Source organism: Populus euphratica, unplaced genomic scaffold, assembly GCF_000495115.2.
Source record: "Populus euphratica unplaced genomic scaffold, PopEup_1.0 scaffold141.1, whole genome shotgun sequence".
In the NCBI taxonomy this organism is placed as follows: Eukaryota; Viridiplantae; Streptophyta; class Magnoliopsida; order Malpighiales; family Salicaceae; genus Populus; species Populus euphratica.
The window spans coordinates 245908-258298 of NW_011499971.1; the positions used below are offsets into that span (position 1 = coordinate 245908).

A 12391-nucleotide genomic window follows, 5' to 3' on the forward strand; every position below is an offset into this window, starting at 1 on the left:
TGTTGTATTATTGTTATTTATAATTTGTACAATTAACCTCCTTGTGGTTCGACCCCGGTCTTGCCGGGTTATTTATTACTTCGACACTCCTGCATTTGGGAGAAGACATCAATCTTTTAGTCGTGTCACCTTATTTATAAATTTATAAGGTAATTTTTGAATGGTAAGTTTATAATACATGTTATGTTTAGTTAAAATGTATATATATAGGTATTGTGATGCTTGTTTTAAATTAAGTTGTTGTTTGTTTGAAAATGATGGTGTTTTATTTAATTGTGCATGATTATTAAATTAATATTAAATTTTTATTTACATTATTCATTAACTAATTAACTATATTGTTAATTAATTAATTGGTTGTATGCAATTAATTTTTAAAGATACGATTTATGTTCATTTTAAGTTTGTTATTTTGTAAAATTTATTAGTTTTATTTGAAGTTAATTATTGTCTCAATATTAAAAATTATTTGCATCCAATTTTTGTTGCAATTTGCTTGATTTTACAGCCTTGCGCATTATCTACCAACAAGCTTCGTTTGTGCTCCCTTCAAAATAAGTAAAATCATATTTTAAATTAAATAAATTATATTTGTGGTAAAAAACGAGAAAAATGGAAGAAAAGAGAAATGTATTAGTATTAAACTTAAAAGAGATGGAAAGGCATAAAAACCTAAAATTTTCTACATTAATTTTTTTTTACCACCCCCTTCTCCACCGGGTTTAACATTTAACCCCTTTATATTTCCCCTCTCCCAAAATTACACCTAACACTAAAATTACCCAAATAGATTATATTATTTTCTTGGAACCCTAAAAAATCTGGAAGCACTCTATTTTATTTTTCTTATTTATTGCAATTTAATTAATATCTAATTTCCAAAAAGAAAATCAAGTAGATTGAATTTTCAATAGGATCTATTAAAGCATTCAGTTAAAAATACCAAAAACATAGTTTGTAAATTGACTCGATCCAAGATTTAGATTCCGGGTTTTGACGGTGTCACCGGCTTGCCTGAGTCTATTCCTATTTAAAAAAAATTCAAAACAGAGTCGTTTTAGTAAAAAAAAAAAAAAGTTAAAGGGTTGCATAAGATTTTTAATCGGGTTTTGCTGAGTGAACCTGCCGAGTTGGCCAGGTCTTAGATTGACCCACCGGGCCAGACCGGGTTTCAAAATTATGCCAAAAAGTGTCTGAATTGAAATGAGGAATAGCAAGAGGACCATTAAAACAAAAGATGAGGAATAAGGGGATGAATACAGGCATTAACCCCCGCTCTCTACTTTCTTCTCTTCTCACGGGCCGCGCCAGTTAAAAAACAGAGGGTTTATGGTTTTAGGAGCTCGCCGCTTTTAGTGCTCTTGCAAGACTTCACTGTCTTTAATTTCAAACCCCCGCCCCTCTCTCTCATATAATCAAAGTCTAAAGATGATTAGAGGCGGAAGAAACTACGTGTCGTCACCACCAGCCTTCTCCAACGATGCCAAGCGACTCCTCGTTTGCGCTGCCAACTCCGTCTCCATCTTCAGCACCGCCACCGGCTTACCGGTTAACTATTTCCTCTGTTCTTCTCCAGTTAGTGTATTTTTTTTTTTTTACAATTATTTGACTATCATAAATCTTTCCCTTTTGTTTTGCAGGTAGCGTCACTTGATGGCCATAGGGCGCTTGTTACGGCGGTGATAGTAGTGCCAGCGTCAACGCCGGCAAGTAAGATACTATGCTATTGCTGGACGGCCTCACTTGACGGAACTATACGGTATTGGGATTTTTCAGTGCCAGAGTTGATTAAGATAATTAATGTTAATTCTCCAATTATCTCCATGGTAATTACATCCAAATTTATGATAATTTTATTAATAAAATAATTTTAACATGAATGTGAAATAATAATTTTTGTTTTTATTAATAATAATTTCAGGTGATCCCATCTTTGTTATGTCAAACAACCGAGAACAATGAGAAATCACTTAAAAGTTTCGCTTATTTGTCTGTTGAAGACACAAAAGAAGCAGAAAAGGAGTCTACTAAAGTCATCCGTGGTCGAATTAAAAAGTGTAACTTGACTGATTTCCGTATGGCTGGTGGAGTGACACTTACAGAGGTAAAAAAAAAAAAAAAAACTCATTGTATATTTTTTATTAATAATGTTTGTGTTATTACATTTTTGTGATTGAAATGCATAGTTTGCTTTAGCCATTAGGGCTAATTTCATTGACAACCAATTGAGATTTTAAAGAAATGGAGAGCTCTTAATTTGTTGAATAATGAAACTTTTATTCAAATCAATGGAATATTTGTATTAAAATTGTGATTGCATTTTGTACAGACAAAGCAACCGGAGATTATAACTGTTAGCGCCTCAGGTAAATATTTCGGCATCCGATTCAAGTGCAAGCTTCAAATATGGAAAGTTCCGACTACAGAATCTGAGCGTGCTGTGGTTAAGAAGATTACGCTGCATCATACAAAGAATATGACAGTTCTTGCATTCCACCCAAATCAGAGAATTATTGCTGCAGGGGATGTGACTGGAAGAATTTTGATTTGGAGGGGATTTGGGGATAGAACATTTGTTGATAATGACAGATTAGTGGGTGTAAGGTCGATGAATAATGGTGAAGAAAGACCTGGGGTGAGGGGTGATGATGATGCTGATTCGTGCACCACATGGCATTGGCATTCTGCTGAAGTAAATGTTCTTTTTTTCTCTCTGGATGGAGCCTATTTGTATTCAGGTAAAGAAACAGTAATATGAATGAATATGTTTTGAATTGTTGGTTTGAGTGTGGCCTTGGACTAGATTAGACTTGAATGAGAAAATGGCAGACCACCTATCAGATGCTTTTGGAGTTGATTAGAATAAATTCGGATATATGAGTAAATTAGGCGTCTGGATATGACCTTGGCATAAGTATATGGACCTTGAATTAGTGGCATGTCCTATTTTATTAAATGCTTGTGCATACTGAAAACTTTGCTGCTAGTAGATGTAATCTGACCATGTAATTCATATATCAAAGAAAATGTCCCAACTTTTAACAATTACTTCAAAGATATTTAAGAGCTAATCTCACCATCAGCATCAATTGATTATTGGTCCAGAATATTTTTTTTATTGTCATGGCTTGCTCCTGAAGATTGTCGCTCTATTCACATGCAGAGATTTTTGTCCTGTTCATGACACTTGCTTTTGTTTGCATTTAGGTGGAAAGGAAGGAGTTCTTGTGGTTTGGCAACTAGACACAGGAAAGAAGAAATTTTTACCAAGAATTGGATCTCCACTCTTATGGTTTACAAATTCTCCAGATCCTTCACTTTCCTCTGTAAGTGGAGTATGTTTGCTGGGAAATAGAATTTAATTTTAAAATCTAATTCATCATTACCAGTTTTACTAAAGCAAGGATCTTTAGGTATCTTGTGCAGATAATCGAATTCATCTGCTCAAAATGCCCTCAATGGAAATTTTGAAATCCATCTCTGGGATCAAGGTTAGTTTTGATCAGTATATCTGCATTTTGTGAACCTCATCAAATTGTTATTTCTGCTTGGCCATTTAATCGATAAATTCAGCTGATTTGAAATGATAATGTAATGAGTATGAAATTTTATAATCTTCTACAAGTCAGATGAGCTTTCCATGATGAACAAAGTGATTTGAAATGATAATCCCATTAGTTACAAACTAGTTAGAGTTGGCTGCATTGATCCTTTCCTTCATAATGTTCTATGTCAGCCAATCTTTCTCCTCCATAATGTTCATTTTGGCCAACTGTCTTGTGGTAATAAATCACTTGCCACTTTATTTCGCATAATTTCCATCCACTTTTCTTGTTTATTGCTCATACTACTTTGATCCAGTTCACTTCACCATTGCATCTTGTCTATATTGAGTTTCTAACAGGTGTCACCTTTGTGTTGTTTTTGAATCGGCCTCTCAAAAACTTTTGTATATTGTTTTTCTAATGTACATTTTAATTATTCTTATGCCAACCATACCAATTTGTGTATTTGAAACTTCTTTACTCTTCAACTCCTACTTTCATAAAGAATGGCCAGTGTATGAAGCAAGAACAGCACATCAATATATAGAGAGACGGATTTGTAGAGATTTTCAATTTTTTAAGCATATCGTGAGGGTCTAATCCCATGCATAAGCACTAAAAAACCCTAATTACCAGGAAAACCACTATTACTAACCTTAAGTATATGGTGATTATTAGCAAGTCAGATACCATTTTTTATTAGGAAATCAAATTTAAACGCTGTGAAAGTTGCCTTCTTTGAATCTTATATCAATCATGGCAGCTGGTGCGCTTGAGGGGTGTTCTTAATGAAATCCTTGGTTAACATGTTTAGCCTTTAAGTTTCAGAGCTGCCTTGCTTAGTGGTGAGTCTTAAAAAGAAATGTTAATATCTGGTGTATATTACTCTGTTTCATGCCCTTAGCTGTAAAGATTTGCTTGCAGCTTGCTGTGACAATTCACTGGCATGTTAGCATATGAGGAAAATTCCAATCCTATTTTTATTGGACTGATATCTATGACTTTGGTTTGCTTTGATTCAGGCCTTAAAAGCTTCATCTAATTCTTATGTGAATGAAATCCTCTTATAAGCTGCTTTCGATGTTCTGATGCTGTTTTATCTGGAAACTGGTTCTTATCTATTGAAAACCATGGTGTTGTATTTTTCAGCTTCCTTGTTCATTTCCAGAGATGTACAATGGCTTACGAAGTGGGATTGCCTTTGACCGTAATGCAGGGTTAGTTGCCTTGCCTACAGAAAACTATTGCATCCAATTATACAGCCTATTTGATGACCAAGGCATTTCTGAGGTAATTATTTTTTTTCTCTAGATGAAAAGAATGTATTACTTGGAAGAAGTAAATGTCAGGGACGAATTTGAAGAATATGAATTCTTTTTTTTTTTTTACGTTTTTTTTTTTTTTTTTTTTTTTTGACGTTTCATTTAATCTCTATTTAGTTTAGTGAGCCTATTTGAGTTTTGTTTAGCTTATTGTCTTGTTTTCTCAGTCTTTTCACCTGATAGGTGGTTTTCATTTCCAATGCACACAGCTTCATATTCTATGCTGTAGTAATCAAAGGACCATTATCTTTCCCCAAGAAATGGTTTTCAATTTACTGAGTTACAATGTTGGTTGCATTCATTGTTAGACTTGCACAGTACTTTCTTCTATTCTGGTCCCCCACATTGGGGTGGAATGTTACCGGAGGCGGTTTTGTTTCAGTGCTGGATATTTTTGGCAACTTTTTATTCAAGCAATGAAACAACGTCATCATTGCTATTTATTTTGTAAATTAATCCATTTCTACAACGTTAGTTTGTTTGATGAGATCTGTAGTTTTCAATTTGCTGGTATTGGGCATACTGGGTATGCTATTTCACATAGTGTGCCCAGACCATTTTGATGTGCACCTTGTGTGCTTTGGGTGGGAATAAATATTTCATTAGAAACTTGTTGACTATAAATTGCATCGAGGTGAAATTTGAATTCCTTTCCCTCACAGGTTCAAGTTTGTGAGAGAAACCATCAACCAGGTGATGAAGTCACGGTAATCAAGTTGCTCTTTTGTAATTTTGCCTATTCAGATTACATTTCTGATCATCTATATTTTGACACTCTTTTTTAACTAATTTGATTCTGTTACATTTACTAATAGTTTCTGAAATATGTAAAATCATAACACATCTTGAATATTTTGGTTACAGGTAGTAGTGACACTAGCTGTTCTCTCCTTAGATGGCTCAATGATGAGCACTGCTGAAGTGAAGCTTCCTGAGGAGGGTTTGGGAGGATTAGTTTGTCTGAAGTTTTGGGCTTTTGGATCACAAAAGGAGTTCAGTTTGTCTACCATTGTTTATGAGCCACACAGGTTTGACCTTTGACATAGTTTGTTAGGGGAAATGAAAATGACATATGAAGAATTTTTAGTCAGTGCCAGGCACTCTGACCCCATGTAAAGTTAAACACTGAATTGTTTTCAAGTTTTATGAATTGCAAGAGAAAAGAATATAATAAAGGGCAGTCCTTTTTAGGCTTCACATGTAAAGTTCATACTGTCTAGTGAACTCGTTTTTTGGCTCATTATTTGTTTATTTACCATCTCTCAATATGTGTACTTTTACAAATTTTCATTGAAATGGAACGTGCAGATATGATTATACTTTTATTAAGCACAGGATTGGTGATCATGTTATTCCTCGTTATATAGGGATGCTGGCATTTCAGCTATTGCTTTTCATCCTACCCGCCCCATGGCTGTCAGTTCTTCTTATGGTGGGGACTTCAAGGTAAGTTTGGAACACAGAACTTTTAATTTTTTAGTACTCTGTTTATCATGAAATTTACAATTCCTTTTGGATGCTTCAGGTTTGGATTTGCAACAAGGGGATTTGGAAGGTGGATGAACCACTCCCAAATTCTGGATGGACCTGTCATGCTGTTGGCTCATACAAGTATGATCCTGGTTTACTGATACTATAATTCTTGTTAGATTCACCGTTCCTTGGTGGGCTTTTAAAGATATAATTTTCTGGGGAATACGGAATTATTGTGAATAATTTCATGTTATTTAGTCCTAACTATTTCAATTGGCTTTTCTGTGTCTCGTTGTTTTACTTTTATCTGAATTTTCAACAACTTAAGTTATACCTAAATTTCCCTCTTTCTCATGCCTGTTTTTCTTCCCCTTCAAATTAATAGAGCTTTGTTCATTGGATATGTGTACTTGTGTGAAACTTAAAGCCTATGAAATCAGGTGCTTGGTATTATGCCTGTGATTTAAACTCACAGATTTGTGGTTATTTAGATTATTTATAATTTTCCTTGCAGAAAAAAGTCAATGACAGCTGCCACATTTTCTTCCGACGGTTCTGTTCTTGCTGTGGCAGCTGAAACTGTTATCACATTGTGGGATGCAGATAAGAATATTCTAGTGGCTGTGATTGGGGACACTCTGACGGTGATTTTTTGAAATCCTCACTTCCATTCTCTGACTGCATAAGCTATGTATCAAGACTATGGAATTAACAAATATCTCTGACCACTCTCTTTTGCTCTTAAGCTTATATTGTGGTGCATAACTATTTAAAGGATAAAACTGCGGGGCTTTGTAGGATTAGGTCATTTGTTTTAATTGGTCTGTTCACTTTTGCGATCTTTTTGATGTTTAGTGTCCAGTTATGACTGTCTTTGATTTGCTTTAAGTAACAAATAATGAACATTTATATATTGTTCAAGATTGCTGTGCGGAGCTAAGTTTGGAGCAAAAGAACTGTGTTGCTTTTGTGCAACTGCTTAACAAGAAAATTTTAAATAACTGAAATATTAATTTAGTAGTCCAGTAAAAACAAATAAAGCAAAAAAAGGCTAAAATAGCAAATGCTTCAGGCTGGGCATATTTAGGTTTCATGATGTATTTTTTCAGCATGGCTTCTGCATACGCGATTCTCTCCTATCTCTTTGTGGTTTTATTTTTAATTATTGTGCCGGGAACCTTTTACAGCCTATTGTGAACCTCTCATTTGCTGGAACATCGGAGTATCTTGTTTCTGCATCTGGGGGTTTGAAGCCGCAATTATCTGTTTGGAGCATGTCAAAGCTGTCTATAGCATGGTCATACATGCTTCATGTAGAAGGTGAAAAATCCTCTCTTCTCTTGAACAAACTCTTGGGCTTTTTCTTGTTTGTGAGTTTCCTTGAATTTTCCTGATCTTGTGATTGGCATGCAGAAATTCATCCTTTTTTAGAAACAAAAAGATTGAAGTTTATTTTCCTCCTGATATGAATTATCCTTTCATGTTCTTTCATAATGTTTTTAAACTTCAAAGAGACCTTTAAATTAATTGTATGAATATGGTTTCATGGAAAGGTGAAATTGCTTGCCTTCTAATGTTGAGGAAGCTCAGTTGGCTTTTGAAGTTTTAGTACACTGATATACAAAGATGAGTGTATTTCGGTATTAACTGGCAAATAAGTTAGGAATGCACATATACCTTGCAATACATAGAGTATGAACAAAATCAACATTTTCAACCGGACACAACTTGGTGATCTTACAACTGGATGAGAAGCATCATAATCAATCTTTTGTATTTGAGTCAGGGGTCATGCTAACCTTACTTGACTGTAAATAAAACATAAATAGCACGCCTTCCTTCTTGCCATAGGCTGACCTGTCTTTGTCTAAGAGGATGTTCTATATGATTGAACTTCGCTCAATAGTTTTTTTCCTGATCAGCTGCACCATCAATAAAAGCTACCCTTTCATTTCATAACGTGGAATATTCTGATGTGTAGCATGATTCAATTTACTTAAAATATTGTAAAAATCATGCAAGACCACACGCAAATGCACGCATGTTACACATGCTGATGAGCAAGTGTTTTTATATTCCTCTATCTCCCCTGTTGGATGTCCACAAAATTTGGTCATGCTTGTTTGCTGCTTTGTTCTTATGTCCAAATGAGCATTTTCAAACCATTTCTATCTGAAGAACCATGATATGAAAACTCGAGGCTAAAATAACTCATTCTAGTAGCATTTCTTGCTTTGGCTACTGGTTACAATAAAGTCACCACAGCTTCAAACAGGCGGTAAGAGTTGTGTTTTAATGATGCTTGAATTGCTAAAATATGATGCCTGCTTCACATTCTTGCTTCAAACTACTAATTTGTTGCAATGGGTACTTCAAAACCATTTCTATTTGAGGAACCATGGTAAGAAAATCAAAGGCTACTGTAACTGTTCTAGTGGCATTTATTGCTTTGGCTACTGGTTACGACATGGTCACCACATCTTTAAACTGGTCATAAATGTTAGGATGCTGTTATTGCTAAAATATGATGCCTGCCGCTTCTTCATTCTTCCTTTAAAGTGCTAAATTGTTGCCAATGAGTACTTCAAAACCATTTCTATACGAGGAACCATGATATGAAAATTAAAGGCTATGCTAATTGATTCTCGCCATGTCTCTTGCTTTGACTAGTGGTAGTATATACAATGACCACAGCTTCAAACAAGCCTACAAGTGTTGTTTTCAATGATGCTGCAGCTCTAAACTGCAATGCCTGCTTTTTGTAATGCTTTCTTTGTGTTTTTCATTGCATAATCCTTAGAATTGCAATGCCCCAGCCTGCCAAATTTGATTTTCTTTAGTAATTTAAATTACTTCCATTTTTTCTTGTTTGCAACTGATAATGGAGCAGCAATACTTTTCAGCTCTGTTCTTATTATGTGTTTGATGTCATGTGATCTGTCTTGTGCAGCTATAGCTAGTGCAGAAGACATTTCATCTTTTGCTGTTCTTGCGCTTCTTCCTGAATCATCAAAATGCAATGAAACATCATTTAAAGGAAGAGATGGTGTAATTTTATTATTCAATGCAGCTGATCCTGTTCCTGTTTCTACCTGGTCAGTGAATAAGGTAAGATAAGATCTGTCCTAGTCCTCTAGCCATATGCATGTTTAAATATAATTGACCTATTGCCTCAACTGGGTATCTGTCTCTGTCCCTACCATATACCTGGCTGAATCCAATTGACTATTGCCTTCGTAGTACCTTTACATTAAGGCAGCATATTTGAAACCTAAACTCATGGTCTGAGCGGACCAATCAGACCTTTTGTTTATCATAAAATGCTTTTTTCTTCTGAAAATTTTTTCTTGGGATTGAGCGTGGTCTGTTGACTTGTTTTGTCAAAGCGTTAGGGTAAATTTGCTTAATTCAGTTCAACATGTGAGGTTTTCTCATCAATTCTTTCTCAAACCTTTTGTACTGGCATAATTTCTAGGCGATAAAATTATTTTTAGATTTTATTACAACAATAAAGATAGGACTGTTTTTGTATCTTTTTTTTGTGTTTTTTGTTAGTCATACTATAAAATCTTGATACCTATGGATTTTGCCGCTCCTTAAAAAGTGATGGTATGCATTTTTCAATTAGAAGCAGTTCTTCTGATGGAAAATGATACTGGTGTGGTAACTACCCTCAAATGGTTCTGGGATGGTCGTTAAACTTTAAACAGAAAAGCTACATGTGACACCAGGTGATGAAGCTTTTACTCATCACTTATGTGAGTCCTGTTATTTAACAGTTTTATAGCCAAAAAGATAAACTTTGTAGTGATTACCCCCATGAATCTAGCAGAAAATGCTAGTGTGATTTAATATATGGCAATATCAAATACTGTTGTTGCAACAGCAGTTCTTCCCTTCGTGTGTCCTTGATGGATCAGGTACTTTGGATTAGTAAATAAAAACTAAAGAAAAGAAAGGACTTCTTGTTGCTTTTCTTGTTTCCTTTCCTTTCCCCCTTTTTTTTTGGATTTGATATAGTGAACTAATGCCTGAAGGTTTTGTTATTCACTGGATGCATGAGACCAGAATGGTTTGGTGTTCTGATTCTCTATTTTTGGTACAGGCCAAGGGAGGGGCTCTTTCTTTTATTCAAGGAAATCAGTTATCTATTGATGAAAATGAACTAGATGGAAAACCACCTCAATCATTGCTTGCATATATAAATGGTGATCGTGAGTATTTACTATTTGACCCTGAAGGGAAAGAAACAAATGAATTTAGCGCCATTAGACGTAAGGGTCTCAGTGAACTTGAAGAATCAGGTGGGTTCCCTTAACATGATCATCCATTATTTTTCTAATATTTAATCATAATGGCACATGCAATGCACATTAAATTTACTTTATCACAAAAGAAAGAAAAAGCTTTTTTTTTCTGTTCTCATTAAAAAAAAAACATTGAAGTTGATATGTTACAATAGAACTTTACATTTATTTTTCTTTTTGGTTCAATTTTTCTGGAGGAATAAATTTGTATATCTCATAGCCAACCCCAACTAGTTTGTGATTGAGGCTTAGTTTTAAATTTTTTGTTATTATTATTGCAATATTGGAAAAGCTTAAACAGATTAGGAAAGCTAAAAGGTGCATAAGGTGAAAAATTTCAAGAATTCTTACATTTGCTTATGGTGTATGGATTATCTGCAATTAACGAAGTCTGTTGAAGTGCTCTTAATTATATCAGTAAATAGTCGAGGCATATGTTTGTTCATATTCTTTTTGTTTGTACTGAAACTATATCTGTTCGTTATCTCATTATCGTTATAGGGAAATTTGGGTATGAGTCTATCTATGGAGAGCTCCCACAGTTTGACCCAAAGAGGAAACAGGGTTCATGGGTTCCATCTGCACCATTGGAGAGGCCTTGGGAGACCATATTTAGTGGATCATCACATAATCTTCCACCCCTTACCAAATTATGTTCAGCATTTTTGGAATCTTTGTTTGAAAAGAGGACAGCCATTGTAGAGTGACATCTAGGATAGATGCTGGGTCCAAATGCTGTTCAAGCTTTAACTTGATTGATTATAGACAGTCCTAGAGGATCAGTCCTGTTTCATGCCCATTCAAAAATACGGGGAAGCCTTGAAGTTGTGCCAACACTATGCTGAGAATCCCCGCCAAAAATGGTAAAATCGAATGCTTCTTACTGGATCAGCATTTGATGATGAAATTTTACTACTTCAGACAGAGAGCCTCGTATTTGGCTGTTGAGATTTTGGTAAGGATCATGTCTGAAATTTTTTCAATATTCTCAAGGTAATCGTTTGTGGCGTCAATAGGGCAATTGTTAATTAGAAGTTTGTTCTTTCTCTTATCATTTCTCTCTCTCTTTCTTTTTACCTTAAAGGCCGTACTCATGAAAAGTAGTGTTATTGCATGGTTCTAGCTAGGGTTGATAATTTTGTAGCATTTCGATGGTAGAAAAAGATGGTCATATTGATGATTATTGTATGAACTGTCATTTCACGAAAGAAGAGTATCATAATTACACGTGGATTAACCTTTACTGGATTTACCTTAACATCTAACAATCAACTCGTCCAAGTTTGCTGGCTTAATTATTGATTCATTACAAGTTTTTATGTTAAGAGGCATCAAAAACAGGAAAGAGTATCGTATGTGGATGCATGCAGCAACACTACCCCACAGGAATTTGGACTTCGTAGACCAGAGAGCTTCGGTTAAGTTGATCCGTGAAACTGATGTTGCACGAGCGTGGTAACAGACATCACTTTTGTTATTGCAACTCACTTCATTATTAATGTGATAGTTGCCGTTCAAATAGAGTTTTAATTATTTTTTTTTTTAATATTATTTTATGTTTTTAGATTATTTTGATATGTTAATATTAAAAATAATTAAAAAAATATTATTTCAATATATTTTTTTAAAAAAAATTATTTTGAAAAAATACACATTATTACATTTTCAAATACCATCTAAATGCACTTCTTTAACATTATTTTCAGGCAGGAATTCCTTGTGGGAGGTTGTCATTAATCTAATA

General features: G+C 34.6%; 1 protein-coding gene across 1 annotated transcript; it reads left to right on the forward strand.

The window, feature by feature from the left end:
* Positions 1–1286: 1286 nt before the first annotated feature.
* On the forward strand, positions 1287–11890 carry LOC105139270 (WD repeat-containing protein 75-like). The gene is made up of 16 exons (XM_011045645.1): positions 1287–1548; positions 1641–1826; positions 1922–2104; positions 2330–2738; positions 3208–3326; positions 3414–3491; positions 4695–4835; positions 5530–5574; positions 5732–5895; positions 6235–6313; positions 6393–6478; positions 6855–6984; positions 7528–7660; positions 9291–9448; positions 10446–10644; positions 11149–11890. Exons 1-16 carry the CDS (start codon positions 1429–1431, stop codon positions 11352–11354), a joined length of 2436 nt encoding a protein of 811 aa, XP_011043947.1. The 5' UTR covers positions 1287–1428; the 3' UTR covers positions 11355–11890.
* The last annotated feature ends 501 nt before the right edge of the window (positions 11891–12391 follow it).

Excerpts from the sequence above, each read along its gene's own strand:
- LOC105139270 (XM_011045645.1), top strand. The coding sequence starts at position 1,429 with ATGATTAGAGGCGGAAGAAACTACGTGTCGTCACCACCAGCCTTCTCC. Across the intron at positions 3,327-3,413 it reads CAGATCCTTCACTTTCCTCT|GTATCTTGTGCAGATAATCG; the intron begins GTAAGTGGAGTA and ends AAGGATCTTTAG. Across the intron at positions 9,449-10,445 it reads CTACCTGGTCAGTGAATAAG|GCCAAGGGAGGGGCTCTTTC; the intron begins GTAAGATAAGAT and ends TTTTTGGTACAG.